Source organism: Papaver somniferum, chromosome 1 (genome assembly GCF_003573695.1).
Source record: "Papaver somniferum cultivar HN1 chromosome 1, ASM357369v1, whole genome shotgun sequence".
NCBI lineage: Eukaryota > Viridiplantae > Streptophyta > Magnoliopsida > Ranunculales > Papaveraceae > Papaver > Papaver somniferum.
Genome location: NC_039358.1, coordinates 87,894,218 through 87,916,961, shown reverse-complemented (window position 1 = coordinate 87,916,961; position 22,744 = coordinate 87,894,218). Strand labels below are relative to the sequence as shown.

Below are 22,744 nucleotides of genomic sequence, written 5' to 3'. Positions count from 1 at the left end.
ATAATTTAAATGTTTAAGTTCATGAACTGACCGATTTGATAAAGTAACTAGCTTAAGTATGCGTACGGGTATGCGTACCTAAGCAACCATATTTGAGTTGGTTTAGTTTCCAAACTCAGTAGAAATTTTCGGTTCGAAAACTTCCGCCAGTATATGGATTTATACACTAATGCGCGAGCACACTATATATGCTTATATCCAAAGATGGTTACATAATCTCAACTCTTCATTTCAATCATTGAAACATTCTTCTATAATGATAATAGCCGTTTTCACACACTATTAGCATCAAAGCAATTTTCAAGATATTGAAATAATCATTATCGAAACATTCTAAGTCTTACACCAAATGATTGTATCACACAAACCATGTAAGATGTTACGCGGAAATTTTCTCATGATATAAGATGAACTTGGTCGAAGCGAAAGCTTACCAACACATATTTCCAGAAATATGTAAGTGAGATATACTCAACTCGAAATCTCAAATGTGTATAGAGAAAACTATATCGTAACACGACTTATGTCTCAATATAGGAGAGAGTAGAAATAGACTTTCCAAGTGATAGATGAGTTTAAGTCTCCACATACCTTTTGTCGATGAAGTTCCACAAACTCTCCTTAGTAGTTCTTCGTCTTCAACTGATAACCGCCGTGAAGTCTAAGCTCAACTACACGAACTATTTCCTAGTCCGAGACATCTATAAATAGGCTAGGAATCAAGACTTATAGTTTTGATCACTAACATTGACAAACATGCTTGAGATAGCAACGCATGCGAGTTTGACCGAGCAGTGCTCTAACAATTGTCATTTTGCCAATGGGGAGATGAAATATGTCGATTGTTAATACATGAAATTAGTTACCCCTTAATAGGGCTAGGAGCCCTTAGAAAAAGGTTATGCCCATTAGTTAACACGGGGACTTGGGGACTAGAGCCCGAGCCCAAAAGAGTATATCCATGGAGTATGAAGGATTAGGAAAGAACTAAAAGAGAAGTGGAAGGTTATGTTGGGAGGAATGGAAATAATGGTAAATAAGAAGATACCTACAACATGTGGCATAATATCATAAGAAGAGGGATTTTAGGGAAAGCCAATAAAAGGAAGGCTCTCATAATATTCGGGTCTTCATTCACCATGCAATGAAACTTTGGTAACTCTCTAATCAACCCTGGCTTGATCTCGAAGGTTGAGTTAGTTTGGATACACCAATTGTTGTGTATCGAGCTTGTGAGAAGCTAGCTTCTTGAGTGTATGATCACCTATTGCTTCTTCTTCTTCTTCAAAAGGAGGTTCTTGTTCAACCGGTACCTTTTATTCTAAAACTTCTTCTTCTACTTCCAACTCTTGTTCTTCCGTCTCGTCAAGTCTCGCTTGGAGGATTGTTCCTTCACGAGTAGTTATCCCGCACCTAGGATAGTTCCAGTTCTTTGGAGCCAGGGATTAGTACCTGAAAAACAATTCTCACAACCAAGTAATAGAATCTAACAAAACAACAATAAAGCAAAAAGTAAATAAAACAACTAAAATCGTCCGCTGCTCCTGGGCAGCGGCGCCAAAATTTGATGTGTGTCGTAATCACAACAAATTAATTAATATTTTCCACCTAATTAACAAGTAATATAGTGTAGTCAAGTTCGTTCCCACGAGGAGCAAGAGGTTTTAGTTGTTTAATTGTAAAAAAAGGAGTGTTTTCTTGTTTTAAGATTGCTAAAAGAAAGTAAATAAAGTAATCAAAAGTTTAAGTTGAAATCAATAAGAGAGAGTAGATCAAGGAATCCTTCTTCGTTGCAAAACAATGATTTAAGTTACGTTCTTTTCAACTTTTTATTAGTCACAAATTATCACCAACCATAGAAATATCAGTTAAATCAGTGCTAACCCCTAAATCCCTTGTATCACCGGATACGGAAGTTCTCGACTACCAGATTCTATTTACCAAACCACCTAGTAGTAGATCACTCAAGATGTAATTTAGTTAAACGCATTAAGATTTGTGAATTTATTAGGTTGATATTAGTATTTAGACTCTTAGATCAATGTCTACTTGCTAACGTTGTTTTCACACACAATTGCTCCACCGAATCCCTCCGCAAGGTCTTGTGTTTTCTACTTGTGTTAAGAGTCAAGAAACGATTACTTATCCCCTAACTTCTACTAGCTTTAGATTGAGTTAACAAGATTTAGCGTGCACTCTAAACAACCTATCAAACAATTCATAAACACTCATATTAGTAAAAACAAACGATAATCATGTGAAAACTTCAAAGTAGATTTAAAACAAAACTCGAAACATGTTAAGAACCAGGAATTCATCCTCAATCAATAAGAAAATTAGCTACTAATTTTTTGGAAATTCACACAAATAATTAAAAGAAGAATTTTGAAGTTCACACAAATAATTAAAAGAAGAATTTTGAAAAACAAGCAAAAACAAAAGTGTTGTGTGTAGAGGTGTGTAGAGAAAAGTAGAGAATTTCTCTATTTATAGGCTTCAATTTGCTTGCAATCCTCTTAGGAATAAACTCCCTTTTCCATAATAGCTCAACTTCCAAATCCTTGTCTCTGTAAAACTCCTATTCTCCTCTTCCAAATTCAATTTCAAGTCAAATTCCACATCCACATCCACATCCAATTCCAAATCCAAGTCTTCATACCCATGACAAAAGTTCACAGAAAATTCTGTTATTTTTGGTTCGCCGGAAAATCCCGGTACCACCGGAATACGACCGGAAAAGTTATCGTCGGCCATCTGAATCTTCTGTTCCATTGACAGAATAGTTCGTCAAGGCACCGTTATAAATGACGGTCAAACAAACAGTCAGTCGTCAGTCAATGGAGTCAACGATAGAGAGAGTCGGCCGAGTTAGCTATCTTACTCGGTCTTACTCAACCTGGATCACTGAGGTGTACCGAGTCACTGGGTTGAGTCACCAGAGGGGAACTTTAGACAGAGTTTTCTCTGTTTCAGGACAACTCCGGCAACATTTTCAGGCCATTTTCTTCTTCCTGTATCAATCCTATCATACATCTACCCAAGTAATTAACAGCTTCACTCCATTCAGCAACAAGCTTCAATCCACCAATTTGCAGCATTGCATACAATCACCAAGCCAGTGCATCCATTTTGTTCTCAATTACAGCACCATCAGCTACCATCTTCAACTGTTTCTTACATGCTATGGCTTACTGCTTTCGAATCTGAGGCAAGCCCACTTCTCTTAATAAAACAAGAACTCTAATTATCACTTCGAACCACCATTCTTCACGGCATCATAATCTGTTCTTCAACTGACTCCAAACAACACCCATCTCAGATTCATACCCAACTCAACACTCAGCAAAACCCATGTCTTTGTTGAACACGGCTTCAATTCAGCTCTTCTTTTTCCTAACAGAGACCACCAACACAAACCCATTCAATTTCAGTTCCTCTCTTCTCTATTACAGCAACGACCACCACCATATCTCATTAATTCATTCTGCCAAAATCACATCTGACTGCAACCCATTCTTCAGAAATCAACAGCAACAACTCATTTCTCTCTACCAGCTTCCAATCCTTCTTCTTCCCAGGTTCAATTCATAGCAACACTTCCATTTCTGAGATCAACAACAACATCAATTTCTCAAACCCTAGCTTCCGAGATCCTGAAATTCATTTGAATCTCGATCTCTGTTCATATCAGCTTCAATTTCTAACTTCAATTTCCCAGTAGCTTTGTCTCCCTTCCTGTTCCTTCATATCGATCTCTCGGCAATAATAGCAGCCGATGCTGCTTCTCAATTTCAGGTTCAGGTGAATAATGAATGAAAGAGAAGGAAATCTCTCGATTATAGGGTTAGGGCATATTTGGGTAGGATGGGTACACCCCACTGTTGCATACGATCCACCCAAGACGGCCCCTGAGTAACTTCATGGGTGTCTTTAACATTTCCATTTAAAACAAAACTCTCCACCCTTTAACCGTGGCTAGTCTCCCAACTATGATCACTTGTAAAATGACCTTTGTGCCCTTTTGGCTTAAATTAGGATGCTTTCTTTTTCCTTTCTTCCGCAGGACTCCAAAATACCTATAAAATTCAAAACACACGTAAAATACATAATTTATAAGAAAAATAACAAAGAAAGCATAACCAACAGATATTAAATCAAGGTGTATTCTACACGTACCACTTACCTACCTTGGGGGTTTGCTTGCCTCGAAAAAAAATATAATAATAATAAAATATAATAAGTAATAACAAGAAATGGGGAACACATTTTGCGGTCCTTGAAAAAAAAAAGGAGAGAGAGAAGGCGACCAACTCTAGCACGGGTTGTTAACCTTAAAAAAAAAGAAGGATAACACGTCTTACTTACCTTGAAAAGAAAAGGGGCACGTTCGGCCTACCCTTACATAACCTCATAACAAGAGTTCGTTAGAAACACAAAATTGTCTTAAAAACAAAAATAAAGTCTTCACATAAGCTAATGAATCCACACACCCCAGTTCACCCCATACACGATGTGTTCGAGAACCCGCAATAACAACACCTGTATAAACAAAAAGAGAAGAGAAAGGGTGGGCAACATAAGTAATTCTGCAAGCATGGACATGCTGCAATAGATAAAAACCCAATTAGAAGACAATTTAGAATATAAATGTAGCATAATCCCACAAGCAACAAAAAGAAAAAACAAAACAAAAACAGAATATCCAACAAAAACATCCTCGAACCACAATCAAACACACTAGTGTCACAAACAAAAAAAGGGGGGGGGGGGGATGAAAACAAGCTAAATAGACCTGAAGACGACCCACTCCTGCTTTTTATTTTCAAGCTCCACATGAACCGCCTCCTCAGCTTCTTCCGCTTGCTGGGATGCAGCAGTTGCCACCACAACGCTAGCAACAAGCTTTTTCAACGCCTATTTCTTCTCAGAAGTCGCAGCAGCAACGAAAGTCAAATCTTTATCCAGTTTGGCAATATGTCCTAGAAGAAGCGAGCGGGGGTCATGTTGATCCTTTACCACAACCAACAGCTCGTCCAATCACTTCACGGGAAAGCCGAGACCAAGAGCCGAGCGAAAGTCTCCTAACCCTTCAACGCGTGCGCATCAAGGGGACCATCCCCCGCCCGAATTTTTTTCTTAGCAATCTCTAGAAGATTTTTGTTTATGCAACATATAGTCTTCATATCAAGAGTACACTCTTTCATCATGTGGTCGCACTTCTCGACAATAATCATATAAGTAACAACTAAGGTAGAAGGAACTCAAAATTCATGAACCCGCGTATAAACCTGTGGGTCGACATCAGCTTCAGCAGCATCCATTACCTTTGAGAAGCAGAATCGGGCATCCTCGGGCAATGATAGAGGGTCAGAAATATTAGGATTCTCTCCTGATTGGGCACTCGACATGGAACCATCCCCGTCGAGTCTTACACGCTTTGCCCCACCCATATTACCAGAGGTGTCTGACTTGTTAGAATCTTTGCGTTTGTTTCCCATGCTCTAAAAAGAAGATGGGAAGAATGCCAACACGTAAAAAAAAACACAAAAAGAGAAAAAAAAAAACAGAACTAAATGCGCCAAAAAGAAAATAAGGAGAGAACTAACCTCATAAATAGGGGGATCAGGAGAACATTTACGAGGCTTCGAGTGAGAAGAAGAAGAGTCGGAAGATGACTTGAAATCTCTCGAATAACCTATAAAACAAAGAAGATATGACACTGAGAAGGAAAGCTCGACATATAAATAGGGCGAAAACAAATGACGCCACGAAATAAAGATGAAAACACGTGTAAGGAAAATAATGGGAAGTTACATGTGGGGGGATCTGGTTGAGGTGCCACCTGGGTAGAAGACCCACCCAAAACCGAACGATTCGATCCAGTAGGACTAAAGGAATCAAGCACGTCTCTAGGAGACTCCAAGGCTTGGACGAAAGGTTTCCGCTATCAGAGGATTAACTGATGAAACATGCAAATGCGGAGAAACCCATCCCAAGCCCCATGAAAGATGGATGCCAAGTCTCTGCATACGGTCCATGGATGAAGGAGTAGGGATGCTGTCAGCATCTTGCTGAGTCTGCGTTGGAAATACATGCGCGACGTTAGCGGAAGAACAAGCACGGGTTGTGGATGACATGGCTGCGTCGCGTTTGACCTTTTTGGAAAGACTATTCTGAGACCACTCACGCTCGGTCATATTGAGGTACTCCTTAAACAAATACGAATGCGGATTCCATTCCACAGGGTTGGATGACAACACCCCATGAGGATGCGATACCCGTAACTTCTCGAAGTAGAAAAAAAGAGACAAGGAGAGAAGACCTGAGATAATAATGAGTTCAAAACATACACGCATCGCCCGAGAGCTTACATAGGGTTTTGGAATTTAAATCCTAGCGGGTTTTCTAACGGAAGAAGGGGGCTTGGCGCCTTTATTTTTCAGCTCATTCCTTATAGGCTCATGCCCTTCTGGAGGATCCCAGGAAGTTATCAACATTTATAAAGGACGACCCTTAGTACTGGGTTTAAATCCATGCTCCTCCGCTATCTCATCATTCAGCTTGACACGACTTGACGCGTGCAACACCTCAAGATCATCAAAAACCAGTTGAAAATGGGGGGGGGGGACGCGTGACGCAAAATGAAGTTTAACGCGCGACGATGAATATAGTCCTGATAATCATGAGCCGCATAAGTAACGGCTAAGTGACAAAATCGATCTCGCGATCGCTTAAACGAGTTGGACCCTTGAAAACAAAGCGGTCAAAGCTAGTGCGAACCGTCGGAATATCAGAATCGATTGGAGGAGGGAAATTGGAAATTAGAAGGAACCCTTTGGTCAAACCCCAACTGTCGAGCTGTACGATCAGGATTGTAGGACATCACCATAAATTTACCAGTACAAAGACCAGAGAGATAACCAGGCAATACCTCCATCACTGAATCAAAATTCGATGCAGAAAGAGCCTGCGAAGAATCCAGTGTCGTACCTTCCAGCGGGGATGTAAAGCCATAGTGCGCGGGACCAAAGCGATCATCATGGTAAGGAAAGAGCTTAAATTCCTTGGCTGCATCCATAAATTTCATTATACCATCCTCAGTCGCCTTCCCCTTACTACTCCAAAGAGCCATCCGCGAATAGATATAAGTAGATGGAAACACAGTAAGATTACCACTCGCTTGCTTGACCTCCTCTTCGCGGTGAACCACCAATTGATGATATTTAAGGGCAATACCCGGGTAGGTGCTCCCAATCCCATGCCTGATAAAAGAAGCATGAACAAAAGTTTCAACCTCATGAATATCGTCTACCCGACGGATGTCATGACAAAGCAGGTCCAACTGAGATACAAACCCCCCAAGAGCTTCAGATCCATATGAAAAGAAACGCCGTGCGACATCAATATATCCATTGGCATAATCTCGCTCTTAATAGTGTCCCGGGGATTGTACTCGAAGACATCATGACAAAGCCAAAACAAGATGAAGGCCACCAACTCGGCACGAGGATTCTTTTCTTTCCTGAGAGGAGGCATGACCTTTTTATCAACTAGTTTTGGATCCCAGTATTTAATCCATAAGGGAAGGGAGGGGCGCCTATTCTGTTTGGTGACAAAATCAGAAAAATCGACAGACCGCGTGGGTGAAGCAGCTGAACCCTGGAGAGCTTCAAAGGCTCGGATGGAACTGACAAGTAAACGCTCACCTGTCAAGCGCGGTAAAGGAGGTTGCTCCCCCCCCCCACCCACCACACACACAATACAATAGATTTCCCCTTCGCAGCGGGCGTTAACTTTTCCCGTTGGCCGCAGGGGTTGATTTCTCCTTTTGGCCACTAGATTTAGTCTTGCTTCCTTTCTTCGGCACCTGATCCTACCTCACTTGATTCTTGCGCGACTCTTCCTTACAACTTATCAAGTAGGTCAATAATTCTCTGTCTTCATCAGTCATAGCCTCGAAGATTGCCGCCTCCTCATAAGAATGAGTACCATGGATAGAAAACCATGTAAGTGCGACCACGTCCTCCAGAAATATAATAACCTCCCCCACGTAAGAAACAAAGTATGGACTGGAGACACCCAGCGACAGCAAATCCGTGTGACATCACGCTTACATCTGACTATCACCCGGTGAAGAGACGCGTTTATTGCATCCTCGATGCCCGTGGCCTTGATAGTTCCTAAATTCTCGGGGTTGGGGAAGATATACTTTACCCAATGAGGCCATATGGGCGGTATCAAGGAAGTAGAGTGGAACTCGATAGTAGGAAGAAGATAATCTCCACGGTGAACGGCCATACGTGGAACCTTTTTGAATGAATAAATAGTCGTCTCTTCCGGCTCAAGGTGCATAAGCCATCCGGGTACAGGAGGATACGAAAACACAGGAGGATTAAAAATGCGAGGGACGAGCTTATCATCTGTGGGAAACACGCTCCGGCCATCATTCTGAACCCTCGGTCTCAAGGCGCGTTTTAGGATGGCGCTCCCCAAGAACTCATCGATCGTGTAAGACTCACCATCCGCGGGGTTGGGTAACATCGACGCCTCCTGATCCTCGAGCTCAACCTCTTCAATTTCTGCACTCACCTCTTCCTCCGATTCCTCTTCCTTAGACGAGTCGCTTCTTGAAGAATCACTTGACATGGTGCGAGTATGGTAGGTCCAAAAACGAGATGAAAGGAAAACGATGGGTTTAATGAAACAAATGGAGGATTTAACGGATGTATATATTTACGCGATCTCGATAAAGGGACGTGGTAGTTACAGAAAGGTGAAATAACTGAAAGAAACTGAAAAGACTTCTGACGCGTTGAGGAAAAGCCAACCGTCATAGCGAACGTGAGGATGATAAGGGAAGTTCCTCTTCTCGCTCCCAGGGGCGTACAGAGAAAGATTGGTTGACTATCAGGTTATTTGACAATTAACCAAATAGTCAGGGGACTAATGTTGATACATGGAAATAGTTACCCCTTAATAGGGCTAGGATTCCCTAGAGAAAGCGTAAGCCCATTAGTTAACATGGGGACTAGAGCCCAAGCCCAAAAGAGTATATCCATGGAGTAGGAAGGATAAGAAAGGAAGTAAAAGAGAATTGGAAGGTTATGTTGTGAGGAATGGAAAATAATGGTAAATAAGAAGATACCTACGACATGTGGTATAATGTCATGAGAAGAGGGATTTTGGGGGAAGCCTATAAAAGGAATGACATAGTACAATGGAAAGTGAGCTCTCTCTCATACTATTCTAATAAAAGGTGTTGTCATTGTTGTGACTAGGACGAGAAGGACATATATCATCTTTACCTATCAACAACAATCTCGAAATAAAACCTCTCCACTAATGCGGAGATGGCAATTCTATCAACCATGTGATGGGCAACTCTCACTGCGTTGTATAATCCCTAGTTGAGCACAATTTCTTGAACCTCCTCACATTTGTACAACTACCAACTTGACATTTTTTCATAGAGATTGTGGAGCTTCAAAATTCTAGCGTTATTTTCAGGATCCTCCACAATAAAAATACATTGGTCAATACATGTAATATTTCAATACAAAGTTACCAAAATTACAGCTTCCCCATTACCTGGTGACGCCAAATTTAGGCAGCGACGTGGTCTGCGTATCCAAATAGGACTTCATCATTATCAATGGGTAGCCCATCATCGACCTCTTCAAGTGGAAACAACAGGTTAACAATGTTTCTCTTCGTATTTTTCTTCTTTTCGGATACTTATTCGACCTATTCTAATGAATGTGGTTCCTTAATGTCTTCATCATCAACTTGGTCATCAAAATTATCTGAATGTTGTTCCTCGATAAATATTTATGTTCCGCCAACATTATGCCGTGAAGGTTCTACATCATTGGGTGAATCAGAACGTTGTGCAATTGATTCCATGACAACAATTTCTTCCTCATTTAAAACAATTTCTTCCATTAGATTTGTAGTTTAGAACCAAATACTTTGGTTTTAATCCCATGCTCCTTCATTTTGTAACTGGAATCCAATGTTTGGTTTTTGTTAATTTATTACTAAGATAATGGATAAAGTCATAACTTAACATAACTGACATAAAAAGACAACAATTCAAATGAGGGAGTGACAGTTAATTGGTTACCACTGTGCGAGTGGGGAAGTTATTGGAATCAAAACGATTTGGTCTCTCCAGATTCTGGTACTTTCAAGTTGAAAGCACAGAGAATACATAACAGAAAACTCATATCCCTTTTCTGGTACACAAATGTATTCGTTCGTTGTAGAACAAACCATGGCTGAAACACAGTCGCGGCCGATGCCCTGAATCAATGAAGACAATTTCTGTCAAACATTCTGAATGAATCAACGACTTGGGAGTTGGGATGCACAACTTTTAAATATTCTTGATGTTGATTTTACCTTTATTGACTAGTCAAATTGAAGGATTCGGTCATAATGTTAAATTAAGTGCCCGAACTAAGCATTGTAATACTTTTTAAAAAATAGACGAGTTTCATGTTTGATAGTGTTGTTCACTGAATAGACGAACAACCTGCAATTATCCATGGCCTCCATTAACCAAATTATAAAGAAATTTTACAAAATCACTCAAGTCAAAACAAAATTAAAAAGTTGATGGAAAACCACCTAGGATTTCATATTGGTGCCATTTATTCCTTTTCCCTCTATCTATTTGCTAAAAAGGATGTTTCTCCCTACCTTTTTTAGACCAGTTACGACAGAATGAATTAGTGCTTCGATTATCAATATGGTTCGTTTTTTTCCATAGTTTTAATAAGAAATAGAAGGATGGTTCGGGTTATCTTCAATTGATAAACTTATTCGAATTTGAAGAAAATTTCAGAAAAACTTTCCGATAGTGGAAAAGTTCGAGCAGTTGAGGATTCTGTAAATGTTATTCAAATCTAATATACCTATTTTAGGGTAAAAGGTACAAATGTGTAATATGAAAAATTTATGGATAAGATCAGCATTTGGCTTTTCAGCTGAAACATCCCTTAGCATAATTTTTAGCTGGAGTTGGTAGGTTTAAAGGGCAAACCAGGTTTTCATGAACGGTTTTTTTGGGACTAGCCTTTTTTTGGGGGGACCATTGTTTTATTTTTGGTAAGACATTAGAAGTAAATCTAGGTCACCCCTTATCTAAATATTTATATTAATACCAAAATTACCCATTTCAATTAAGTTAGTGTAATGATTAGTTGTATTATTAGGTTAACATAATTAGTGATTAATACAAGATTAAATAAAAAAACATTAAACTAAACTAAATGATTAGTGCAAGATTAAATTAAAACTAAATGGTTCGGTTGGGAAATATTTTTTGCGACAAATATTTTGCGAAATAACCGAACTAAGGTTCGGTTGGGAAATGTTTTTTGCAACTAACCGAACTATTATGTTCGGTTAGGAAATGTTTTTTGCTACTAACCAAACTATTAAGGTTCAGTTGGGAAATATTTTTTGCGACTTTACCGAACCCTTATTATGTTGGGAAATATCTTTGCGAAATAACCGAATTAAGGTTCGGTTGGGAAATGTTTTTGCAACTAACCGAACTATTAGGGTTCGGTTGGAAAATGTTTTTTGCTACTAACCGAACTATTAGGGTTCGGTTGGGAAATGTTTTTTGCGACATAACCGAACTAAGGTTCGGTTGGGAATTTTTTTTTGCGAAATAGCCAACCGTTCTTCATGTTCATCATTTCCAGTAGGTTCGGTTAGTTCGACAAAGTTTTTCACATAATTCCTAGTCGAACTTCTCTATGCAACTTCCATTTTCAACTCATTTGATGGTTAATACTCATTTTTCAATCGAACGAGGAACTTTAAGGAAAGAGAGAAGAAGAAGAGAACAATTTTTTTTTCAAAACTAAAAAATTTCGATTCCCCACTGTTTTTGTTTTTTATTTTGATTTTGATTTTGGTTAATAGATTCATTTAGATTAGATATATATGATTAGATTTATATAGTTATTAGGTTAGTTTTAATTTAAATTAAAGTAAAGGGTAAATGTGTATTTACCTAACTTTAGGGAACCCCTTATAAGTATAGGGAGGTTGGCCTAATAAGACCATAGTCCCTCCAAAAAACCTGGCTAAATTGGGGCCTACAGATTACTTCATCTATCCAATTCACAATGATAAGGGGTGTCTAATATTTATGTAAACTACCAAAATTACCCTCAAAAAATATTAATATTACTAAATTATCTCCATCAATCCTTAATAAACCTAACTAACAAAAATCAGTTTTTATTTCTAACATAAAAACTGATTCATCTCCTCCACTCCCCCATTTTCCATTTTTTTGGAACCAAAAATCGTCGATGATCGACGATTCAAAAATGATTAATCGTTTTCTTTCTTCCATAAAATGTCGAAACCAAGAACTAAGTATGCTACTAACATGAATTATTCTAGTGACGACGATCCTGGGCTTGTTGAAGCGATTCGAAATAGAACGAGGGAAGTGCAAGAACAATCTGATGCCTCTCGTATCGCACAGGAGGAAGAAATGTGTCGAATCAGGTACTTTTCTATCAACCCAATCCTCTAAACTAGGTTTTAGTAACATGCTTTAGGTTAGAAATCGAGAATTTTGAAATCCAAAAATTTCAGTGTTTACAGAATCGGATTATATTAGTCACGAAGTAACCCGATTCTTATTAGAAACAGATTATGTTCATAAAGTTATAGTCCGATTGTTCTGCATGTGAAAAGGAATCGGGGAACGTTAGTGTATAAATAGCCCGATTGTTGTAGCCAATCTTCCTGGATCTTATTTTGTTGGAATCGGATTACATATGTCTTAACAAAAACCAATTGTTAATTTTAGAAACGTACTTTATATGTATATCGAGTAAATCGATTTCATGAATCGTTTCACATTAGCACTTGCAAAAATCCGATTGTTAATTTTATATGTTTGGAATCGGATTTCATATGTATATCGAGTAAACCGATTATATACCCTGACTTTAAAAATGCATTATATTCCATTGTTTTTTGTTGCTTAAATCCGTATTCTACGGACCAAAAAATCAAGCCGAAAAGAAATATAAGATGAAACATGACCATGCTACTCCTAAACCTTTGGGAAGGGAATAATGTGAAGGCCAATGAAAAGCTAATTGATGAATTGAACGGTCTCGAAGATGTAGAAGCTGGTGCAAAGTTTGGGGAGCAGGAAAAGGATGATGATGAGGAGGATGAGGAGGAGGAGGAGGAGGATGAGCCAAAGAAGAAGAGAAAGAGAGCCCCTACCAAAAAGATATCTGAAGGTGCATCGAGCAGCGCCCAACCTAGGAAACGAGGACGCGGTGGACGTGGTCGTGGTGGGGATGTTCATGAATGAATGGTTTTATTCATGTTTATGTCTTTAAGTATGGATAATTATGGAGTCAAAACTTATGTCTTGTCTTAAACTTATTGTCGAATTATGTTTGGTTACACTCCTAGTCTATGAATGACTTAATCTGGTTTCTAGTTTATGAATGACTTAATGTGTGTGGAAAAAAAGGAGGATTCTAGCATTTTTTTTCTGTCAGAATCAGTTTACATATAACTATATGTAATCCGATTCTGACAATTTCCCAGAGGTTCAGTTTCAGAATCGGTTTACATTTACCTTTATAAAACCCGATTGTGATGAAGAAAACTCCTGTAACTTTTGAAGCCAAGAATCGGTTTTCATCAACCAATATGTAGCCCGATTGCTAAGAAGAAAAGTTCTGTAACTTTTAGAATCGGTTGACATGTACAAAAATGTAATCCGATTTTTATGAAGAAAAGTTCTGTAACTTTTACAATCGGTTTACATGTGCATTACAAAAGCCCGATTGGTGAGAGGCACAATTTATATGATTTTGTAAAGACACAATCGGTTTATGTGGACATACATAAAATCCGATTGTTTGATTTGAATTTGAAAAAAATAGTCGTTGAGTCCTTATCTATATAAGGACAACCTCTTTCAGCCACTCCCATATCACACACTTAGCCTAGAAAATGGAATGGGAACCGTTTGAAGATTTGTGTCTCGTTAAATCCTTTGCTAATACGTTCCGTGAACGTCCGAATGAAATCTATTCAATGTTTTGGAAGAGACTTAAAGAGTTCTTTTACGGGCGTACCGCGAATCCCAACAACCGCAAATGGAGAGACTTGGTATTTCGATTCCGATACATTAAAGGGGCAATGCGAGAGTACGTAATAGTTAGAAATATGGTGTACCACTATCATCCACGAGCTCCTCTTAGGGAAAAAGTGAGTAATGCGATCATTTTTATACCTATGTCAACTACACTAGTTCACATACTAACATATAAGAATTCATTGAATTTCAGCTGGAATCTTTCAACGGGCTATGGAGAATTCGTAATGGGGAAAGAAAGTTCATTCACCACAAAGAATATACGACGTTGTACCGACGTGCTCGTAGGTTCATTGATGAGCATTTGATGTGTCAAATTCTAGAATTCCCATACTGAGTCATATATATATATATACATGTAGTGGGCTAATTTCCTAAACTATGTAATGAATATTTTGTTTCTGAAAGTAAGCCATAATCGGTTTTCATGTGCATTAAAAATGTCCGATTTTTGGAATCGGTTTATGTGGGTATTGATAAAACTCCGTTTCTGGGTTTACATCTTCCTAAGCATAAAACTCAACCTAGAATCAGTTTACAAATGCACTAACATAAACCGATTCTGGATCGAGTAAAAACTAATTTTTTTTACAAGTTTTGATTATTGATTAATGAAAGTTAATTTCAGGATTAACTTGATTAAACATTATTTAATAATCTGAATTAGCAACTAATTTAATAAGGGTATATTGGGTATTAATATAAATATTGGATAAGGGGTTCTATGAATTTTCTCCCAATGACCCTATTTTGTCATCTAGTATTAGGCCCCAATTAAGTGGCATAGGCCCCAATTTAGCCAGGCAAAAAAACCATGGTCCCTAAAAAAAATGGTTCGTTTTCATGTAGCCATTCGTCTTCTTTTATCGGGCCTGGGTTAGTCAGCCCAAATTTGTTTAGAATACGCAAGGCCCCAAAGCCATAAATTAGGTAAACTATCGCTTCATTTTTGAAAGAAAGAAAGAAACTGTGACTGAAAGGGGGAAGCTAAAGACAATGGAGGAAGGAAAGCAAGTCTGCGAGGCGGCGATTTCAGGCGACTGTGCAAAGTTAAAATCACTCATAACTGGTGGTGCAGATGTCTGTTACTTCGATGAAGAGGGTTTAAATCCACTCATGCACGCAGCTAAAAATGGACACGCTGAAGCTGTAAAGATTCTACTAGAAGCTGGCGCCCCATGGAATGCTTTATCTCCTTCTAATGTCTCTGCTGGTGATTTCGCTATGGATGCTGGTCATCAAGAAGCATTTGACCACCTTCTCAATGCAGGTATCTCCTTACTAAACATTCCACAGGGTTGAAAAAATTGGGCATTTTCGCGTAACCTGTTGTAATCAAATTAACTCATTGAATAGAAATTTATCGATTTTAATCCATTTAGTTTTGGTTTAGTGTTGATTCTGCATAAATTTGCATAATTTCCTTCAGAATTTCTTAAACCCTAAACAGTAAAACCCTTAAAAAAAGTCTGAAACAGCAGTCATGTTTGGAAATTATGTTTTATCTAGGTCTTCTATGGGGTGGATTCACCCATTGACGTTGTTTTCATGATCAGGGATTCAAGCTGAATTGGTCTTGGGAACAATTGCGAGGGTAGAAAAGAAGGATGGTGATTCAAAGGGAGATTATTTGGAAGAGAGGGTTAGTTTTAGTGAGGATAAGCTGATGGATTCTGAAAGTAAGGCTGTTATGATGGCTTGGGAGAAACCATTGATGGAGGCTCATGCAAAAGCTGTTTGCTCAAATGCTGGTCACATTTTGAATGTAGGGTTTGGGATGGGTCTTGTTGACACGGCTATTCAACAGTATGGACCTGTTAAACATACTATTATTGAGGCTCATCCGGAGGTTTATAAACGTATGCTTCAAACAGGATGGGGAGAGAAGGAAAACGTGAAGATAGTTTTTGGGCGTTGGCAAGATGTTCTATCTCAGTTAGATACTTATGATGGTAAGATTTGAATTATGTGCTTTTGAGAAGTAAATGATACTTATTTATTGCCTTCTTTGGTCATCATTTACAATATATCATGATTGTAGGTGTATGGTACAATATTATCCTGAGCCACTGATTTGCACTGCTTTCTCAGTATTAGGCATGCATGGAAATCTGCAATTTATGAAAGTTCAAGAATTTTTGTTTGCCTTTATATGGAATATTATAATGAAGTACTGAAACTGAATACATCTTTGTAGTTCATTATGTTTCTTTACTACTTCGTCATATCTCTCTTATCCATAAGGGTTTGATGTGCTGCTTCGTCAAAAATGGCAGGGATATTCTTTGACACATATGGTGAGTACTATGAAGACTTGAGGGAGTTCCATCAACATCTACCTACATTACTGAAGCCCACTGGGATCTACTCATTCTTTAACGGTCTTTGTGGAGGAAATGCATTCTTCCATGTGGTTTACTGTCAGTTAGTTGCTCTGGAACTCGGGAGTTTAGGCTACTCTACTCAGTACATTCCATTGCCTGTTAAGGACTGCTTAGCAGAAGAAATCTGGGAGGGTGTGAAACATAAGTATTGGCAACTAGATACGTACTACCTCCCTGTTTGCCAATCTGCAGAAGATACAGAATGATGTTTGATCCTCGGTCAAGAACAGGTATTAATATGAAGGCATGCCCGTTAATCCTAACTGACTACTCCAAGCACTGTTTTCAGCTAAACGTTGTTTCAATATTAATTGTCATTGAATCCTGCATTTTGGAGTGCATCTGCAATTTTTGTAACATTTCAATTGGGAGATCTGCTTTGGGTTGGTACCATATAAAGTGATAAATGTTTAAGGTCAATATCCTTTTTTGCCATCACTGCTCAGAATTTCGGTTAGTTCTATTACCGTTAAGAGTGAATCTTGGTGTATTGTGTGTGGTGGAGTGTCAGAGATAAACTGGAAAACGTTAGGTGGTATGTTGATCCATTTGTTGCAGGTTCACAAGGTATTGTTTTCTTTACATTTTAAAATATTTCATTGAAGCTCAGCTTTACCTTAGTTGCACTCATATTCCAACCTATGTTTAATGGAGTTCAGATTTCCTTGATACTCCATTATCTACAGTCTAAATTTCCTTGATAAGTGTGGCAGGTCTGGTAAGGTGCATACAGATACTATGCTATTTGAACATGGCTCAGTTTATTCAGCGGTAGCAGTTAAACTTGCATTAATTGTTCTTGTTCTGACTAAAAATTCTGTAGCAGCATTTATTGATCAACTTCAGATACAATGCAAGTTTGAACATGGCTCAGTTTATTCAGAGTAGCAGTTGAACTTCAATCGATTGTTCTTGTTATGACTAAATTCCTTAGCAGCCTTTATTGATCAGCTCCTGGATCCACATACAGTATATAATATCTGAAGGGAAGAATGAAATCCATAGATTCCATTCTATATTAAGATGATTATTACCTTTATCCTAAATTTCACAAGAATCAAAATCTTCGTTAGAAGGCAAAAAGAAAAGTGTAGCACCAGGAATGTCAAGTGGTGGTTAAGAAATGCCTCTCTAGAGTCATGACCAATGACTTCAAAAGTCTTCCTAATAACACAAATCAGAAAATGACTTGTGTTTCTCCTTTCAACTTCAGCAGACGGCATGTTCTGTAATTCACCCAATTGTTAATTATATTTCTCATAAAAAATTATCAGTAGGTCATTAGAGATTAATTGACCGAGTACAATATCTCTTAACCTGAGGAGAGTATCTTTCAAGTATCAAGACTTTGACGATGTAATGTCATCCCCAAGAAACACAAATTAGAAGTAAGACAATCGTGCTGACTACTAACCATATATAACTGATTGTTGACTAAAACTCTATGGTGTAAATGCTCCACTCAAATTATTAGATGCTGTTTTGCACAGCACAGGCATTTCTTTTTATGTCACCCTTTGGAACTTGTTCATTTTTGGAAGAAAGGAGCTTAGTTGACAAGGACATAACACTATCAATATTTGCCAAAGAACTGATATGATATCTTTTGATATGACTTGCTCTTTTGATGTATCTGCAAATTTTCACCACCCTTCATATTTCAACTTTCTTTCGTGAACTGGGTTAGGTCTTGTAGTATCCATCGAGTTTGTTGCAAGAAACTAATGAATTTATAATCATTGCTTATAGTATAAACAGTTTCCTTGCAAGTTTGAGATAATCTAAGCATGGATTTGGAAGGTGGGAGTCATAGAAATACTATCAAGGTAATAACATCGGTATTCGTTATTACGAGCAATACTACATCTATAATGACTGTTTTTCTTGTTACATGAATTCATAATGTTACTTGTTCACATGTGTTTCGCTATTTTGAGCTTTTAGATCATCAAGGGATTGTTAGTACTGCTAGTGTTGAATGCACATATACAGGCGGTGTCTTCAATTCTGGTTTCTCAAGACTGATAACTATTTCTGAACCTCATGGCCTTAAAGGCCTACAGAAAGGTGGACTTTTACATAATACCACTGGCTTACTATATAAATGACCTCATAGAAGATCATATGGTTCTAGGAGGTGATCACCAAGAACTAGAAAATAAAATGGCTGGGATTATGTTCAACTATGACAACCATATTATGCCTAAATTAGGATTATGGTCTGTAGACTGGCTATTGATCAGCACTTCCTTTTGTCTGAGGTAGTGTTGCCGATAGTTTTCTCTCATGTGATTATCAGTAAGTATGGAGTTCTGGATTGTTTTTGATTGTATAAAATCGATTAAAGCAGCTTCCTCAACAGTTGGATTGTTTTGTTTTTATTGTTGCTTGTGGTACAGAAGGATTCATGGATGACAGTACTGACCTTGGCATATCAGAGTTTAGGAGTAGTTTATGGAGACTTAAGTGCCTCACCACTTTATGTTTACAAGAGCGTATTTGCAGAAGACAATGAAAAGATAACTACAAACGAGGAGATATTTGGGGTTTTATCATTTGTTTTCTGGACAATCACTCTTATTCCTCTTATCAAATATGTGTTCGTAGTACTCAAAGCAGATGATAATGGCGAAGGTGGGATTTTTGCTTTATATTCTAAGCTGTGTAGGAATTCTAGAGTTGGTTGGTTCTTACCCAATTCTCAGGTGGCTGATGAGAAAATTTCTACATACAAGAAAGACAGCATTACTTGTCAGCCCTCTTTCAATGCAATGGTGAAAGCAACATTAGAGAAGCATAAGGTGTTACAGATTGTGCTGCTTATTCTCGCTTTGGTAGGAACTTCCATGGCAATTTGTGATGGAGTTTTATCACCTGCGGTCTCAGGTAAATTTTAGTTTGGGTGCGCTGCTCTTGTTTCCACTTTTAATTTAAACTAATAATTTTGAGCTTTATTGTGCAGTTTATTCTGCAATATCAGGTCTTGAGCTTGCTATTTCGAAACACCATCATAGATGTAAGTTCTCTAATATTGCCCATTTTCTTGTTATGCTGTTGCTTGCTATTCTAGTAGCTAAGTTTCATTTTATTTTTTTGGTGCCTCGATACTTTTTAAAGTGCCATAACAGCATTTAGCTGCATATAGAAATTCATGCACATGAAGAACCATTAGACGTTAGCAGTGAAAGATTTGTAAATTGATGAATATCTTAGCTTCAATTCCAATTGTTTCAGTCATTTACGCTTATGTGTTGTGCTTTGCAGATATAGAACACCCTCTAGCATGTTTCATACTGGTCTGTCTGTTTGCTCTCCAACATTATGGCACTCACCGAGTAGGATTTCTTTTTACACCGGTTGTCATAACATGGCTTTTATGCATCAGTGGTATTGGTCTTTATAATATTTTCTACTGGAATCCTCAAGTTTACAAGGCCTTATCTCCGTACTATATGTATATATTCTTAAAGAAGTCGCAAAGGGGACGTTGGATGTCATTAGGTGGAATACTATTATGTATTAGAGGTAAGTGATTTTTTAGTTAAATGACAAGAACTACTTCATGTCCTTTTCCTATCAAAGTATGTTTGCTTTATCCTTTCTGTTGTCGTAGGTTCTGAAGCCATGTTTGCTGATCTTGGACACTTCTCACAACTATCCATTAAGGTATACTACAGAACATACTTTCCAGCCTTTTTGTTTTCCCTTTTAAAATAAAATAAAATTGAGCCTGCTGAAAAGCCTAGTTATAGCTAATCCTAAATTTGTTCCACATCAAAACAATTACTATTAGTCTGTAATTTTATACTTTTTGATAGACTACTACTGTTTTGCAGATTGCTTTTACCTCTTTTCTTTATCCATCTTTGGTTCTTGCATATATGGGGCAAGCTGCTTATTTATCTAAGCATCATGGCAAGCCAATTGGTTTTTATGTATCAGTACCAGGTATATTGGATTCAGTTCGCCTCTCTTCTTCTTCTTTGCCTAGAGGACATATATTATTGTACCAAGTGCACTTGTGCTAAGTCAAGAGGGACTACTTGTAACATGTTACAGATAGCATAAGATGGCCAGTTATTATCATAGCTGTACTTGCTGCAATTGTTGGAAGCCAAGCCATCATCACAGGAACTTTTTCAATTATTAAACAGTGCCATGCCTTAAATTGTTTCCCAAGGGTGAAAATAGTCCATACATCGTCTAAGATACGTGGTCAAGTATACATCCCAGAGGTCAACTGGACTTTGATGGTGTTGTGCTTGGCAGTTACAATTGGTTTTAGGGACACCACAGCCATGGCTAATGCTTCAGGTAGGGCCTTGGATTAACTCTGCAATCACTTTCACATTTTTAACAAATTTATCCATCATATGAACTTTTCATTCACTGATATCACCAATGAGATGACACATTTCATTTCATTTGGCAAATGTTAGGTTTGGCAGTTATTACAGTCATGCTCATTACTACCATCTTGATGTCTCTAGTTATGGTCCTCTGCTGGTACCAGAGTGTGTTCTTTGCCATTTGCTTCATATTATTCTTCGGCACCATTGAAGGGCTCTATTTTGTGGCCTCCCTCGTCAGGTTCTTGAATGGTGCATGGGTCTCATTATTACTCGCATCTGTCTTCTTTGTTATCATGTATACGTGGCACTATGGCAGTCTTATGAAATATGAATCTGATTTTCACAACAAGGTTCCCCTAGACTGGCTCCTCGGCCATGGGCCTAGTCTAGATGTTGTCCGTGTGAAGGGAATTGGCCTTGTGCATACTGAGCTCGTCTCTGGAATACCTGCAGTTTTCTCTCACTTTGTGACCAATGTTCCAGCTTTCCACCAGACATTAGTCTTCCTGTGCATCAAATCTGTCCACCTCCCCTATGTTCTGCCCCAGGAAAGATTCCTCGTTGGCCGAATTGGCCAAAAAGAATTCAGGATTTATAGATGCATTGTACGGTACGGGTACCGTGACATCCACAAGGACAATATAGAATTCGAGAAGCAACTTGTTTGTAGTATAGCGGAGTTTATTCGTTCGGGGAGAGAAGAACAGGCAGTAGGAGTAGGGGTACTGCATCATGATGACAACAGAATAACATTGGTCGGGATATCTTCAGCACATACTGAAGGGATTCGGATATGGGAGGATGAAGAGGAGGAGCCTCTCAGAGTTCCAAGTCCAGGGGAAATAAGAGAGTTACAATCTTCGATCAAAAAAAGAGAGTTGCAACCTTCAGTTGTCCAGCGTAAAAAAAGAGTGACATTTTTGTTGCCTGAAAGTCCAAGAATTATGGATAGAGATACACAAGAAGAACTGTCTGAGCTGATGGAAGCAAGGGAAGCTGGGATGTCGTTCATTCTTGGGGACTCAAATGTAAGAGCCAAGCGAGGCTCAAACTGGATCAAGAAGCTACTTATTAACCATGGGTATGATTTCTTGAGTAGGAATAGTAGAAGCGCTACTAATGGACTTTGCATCCCAAGTGCATCTACTCTTGAGGTTAGAATGGTCTGCCATGTTTGAAATCTTGATTCAGCCTAGTATTAACTATCATTTGTATATATGTAGTATATCATAGATGAACTACGAATCCGAATGGAATGTGCACTGATCTTTTCTTCTGAACAATTTCATTTTCGCTGAAATCCTACAATTTTTACGCGATTCTACTGAGCATGGAGCTCAACTGCTATCTCTCACTTTTGCCTCTATATTTTCACTTCCTAAACAAATGAGAAGTCGCAGTAGTTCATGAGAATACGAACAAAGTACTTTATGAAAATTGTACTGAAATGCACAATAGTACCCATTCTTAACCTGGCTTGATTGGGGTATACCCAGATTAATTGGGGTATACCTGATGAGACCAAAGCTATATCATTTTGAAGTAAAAGAAACCACCCCTTAACCTTGTATTTTCAAAATGGCTAAATTGTCCCTGCAATGATTAACACTAATTTAATTGAAATGATTAGATTTGTTAAATTAGTTAGATTAATTAGTTGATTTATATGAGTGGATTTGGAAATATTGAGAGTAAGAAAGAGTATGAAGTAGCAGCACAGCTGACATCATGAATAGAGACTGGCTGGAAATGCGGCATTGGCCTCCTTCCGAATTCCTAGAAGCTCGACTAGCAACTTGACATCGACAGTTGACCGGCGGTTGACTTTGACCATGAGGGGGGGGGGGGGG

General features: G+C 38.4%; 2 protein-coding genes across 4 annotated transcripts; both read left to right on the top strand.

Moving 5' to 3' along the window:
- Positions 1–15,119: 15,119 nt before the first annotated feature.
- LOC113293666 (protein arginine N-methyltransferase 2-like) lies at positions 15,120–17,124 on the top strand. Its single transcript, XM_026542230.1, has 3 exons — positions 15,120–15,428; positions 15,715–16,110; positions 16,435–17,124. The coding sequence occupies exons 1-3, from the start codon at positions 15,155–15,157 to the stop codon at positions 16,746–16,748; spliced, it is 984 nt and encodes a 327-aa protein (XP_026398015.1). The 5' UTR covers positions 15,120–15,154; the 3' UTR covers positions 16,749–17,124.
- On the top strand, positions 16,977–22,169 carry LOC113293636 (potassium transporter 6-like). Of its 3 annotated transcripts, none has more exons than XM_026542212.1 (9): positions 16,977–17,109; positions 18,292–18,368; positions 18,942–19,428; positions 19,505–19,558; positions 19,807–20,067; positions 20,156–20,208; positions 20,379–20,490; positions 20,602–20,856; positions 20,982–22,072. In XM_026542212.1, the coding sequence occupies exons 2-9, from the start codon at positions 18,330–18,332 to the stop codon at positions 22,070–22,072; spliced, it is 2,352 nt and encodes a 783-aa protein (XP_026397997.1). In that variant the 5' UTR covers positions 16,977–17,109; positions 18,292–18,329. The 3 variants fall into 3 exon arrangements, with proteins under 3 accessions (XP_026397997.1, XP_026398005.1, XP_026397995.1); XM_026542220.1 differs by lacking the exon at positions 16,977–17,109 and having other exon boundaries at positions 17,292–18,368; positions 18,942–19,176; positions 19,282–19,428; positions 20,982–22,169; XM_026542210.1 differs by lacking the exon at positions 16,977–17,109 and having other exon boundaries at positions 17,292–18,368; positions 20,982–22,169.
- The last annotated feature ends 575 nt before the right edge of the window (positions 22,170–22,744 follow it).

Excerpts from the sequence above, each read along its gene's own strand:
- LOC113293636 (XM_026542210.1), top strand. The coding sequence starts at position 18,330 with ATGGATTTGGAAGGTGGGAGTCATAGAAATACTATCAAG. Across the intron at positions 20,068-20,155 it reads AATACTATTATGTATTAGAG|GTTCTGAAGCCATGTTTGCT; the intron begins GTAAGTGATTTT and ends CTGTTGTCGTAG. Across the intron at positions 20,491-20,601 it reads TTTTTATGTATCAGTACCAG|ATAGCATAAGATGGCCAGTT; the intron begins GTATATTGGATT and ends AACATGTTACAG.
- LOC113293666 (XM_026542230.1), top strand. The coding sequence starts at position 15,155 with ATGGAGGAAGGAAAGCAAGTCTGCGAGGCGGCGATTTCAGGCGACTGT. Across the intron at positions 15,429-15,714 it reads TGACCACCTTCTCAATGCAG|GGATTCAAGCTGAATTGGTC; the intron begins GTATCTCCTTAC and ends TTTCATGATCAG. Across the intron at positions 16,111-16,434 it reads TCAGTTAGATACTTATGATG|GGATATTCTTTGACACATAT; the intron begins GTAAGATTTGAA and ends CAAAAATGGCAG.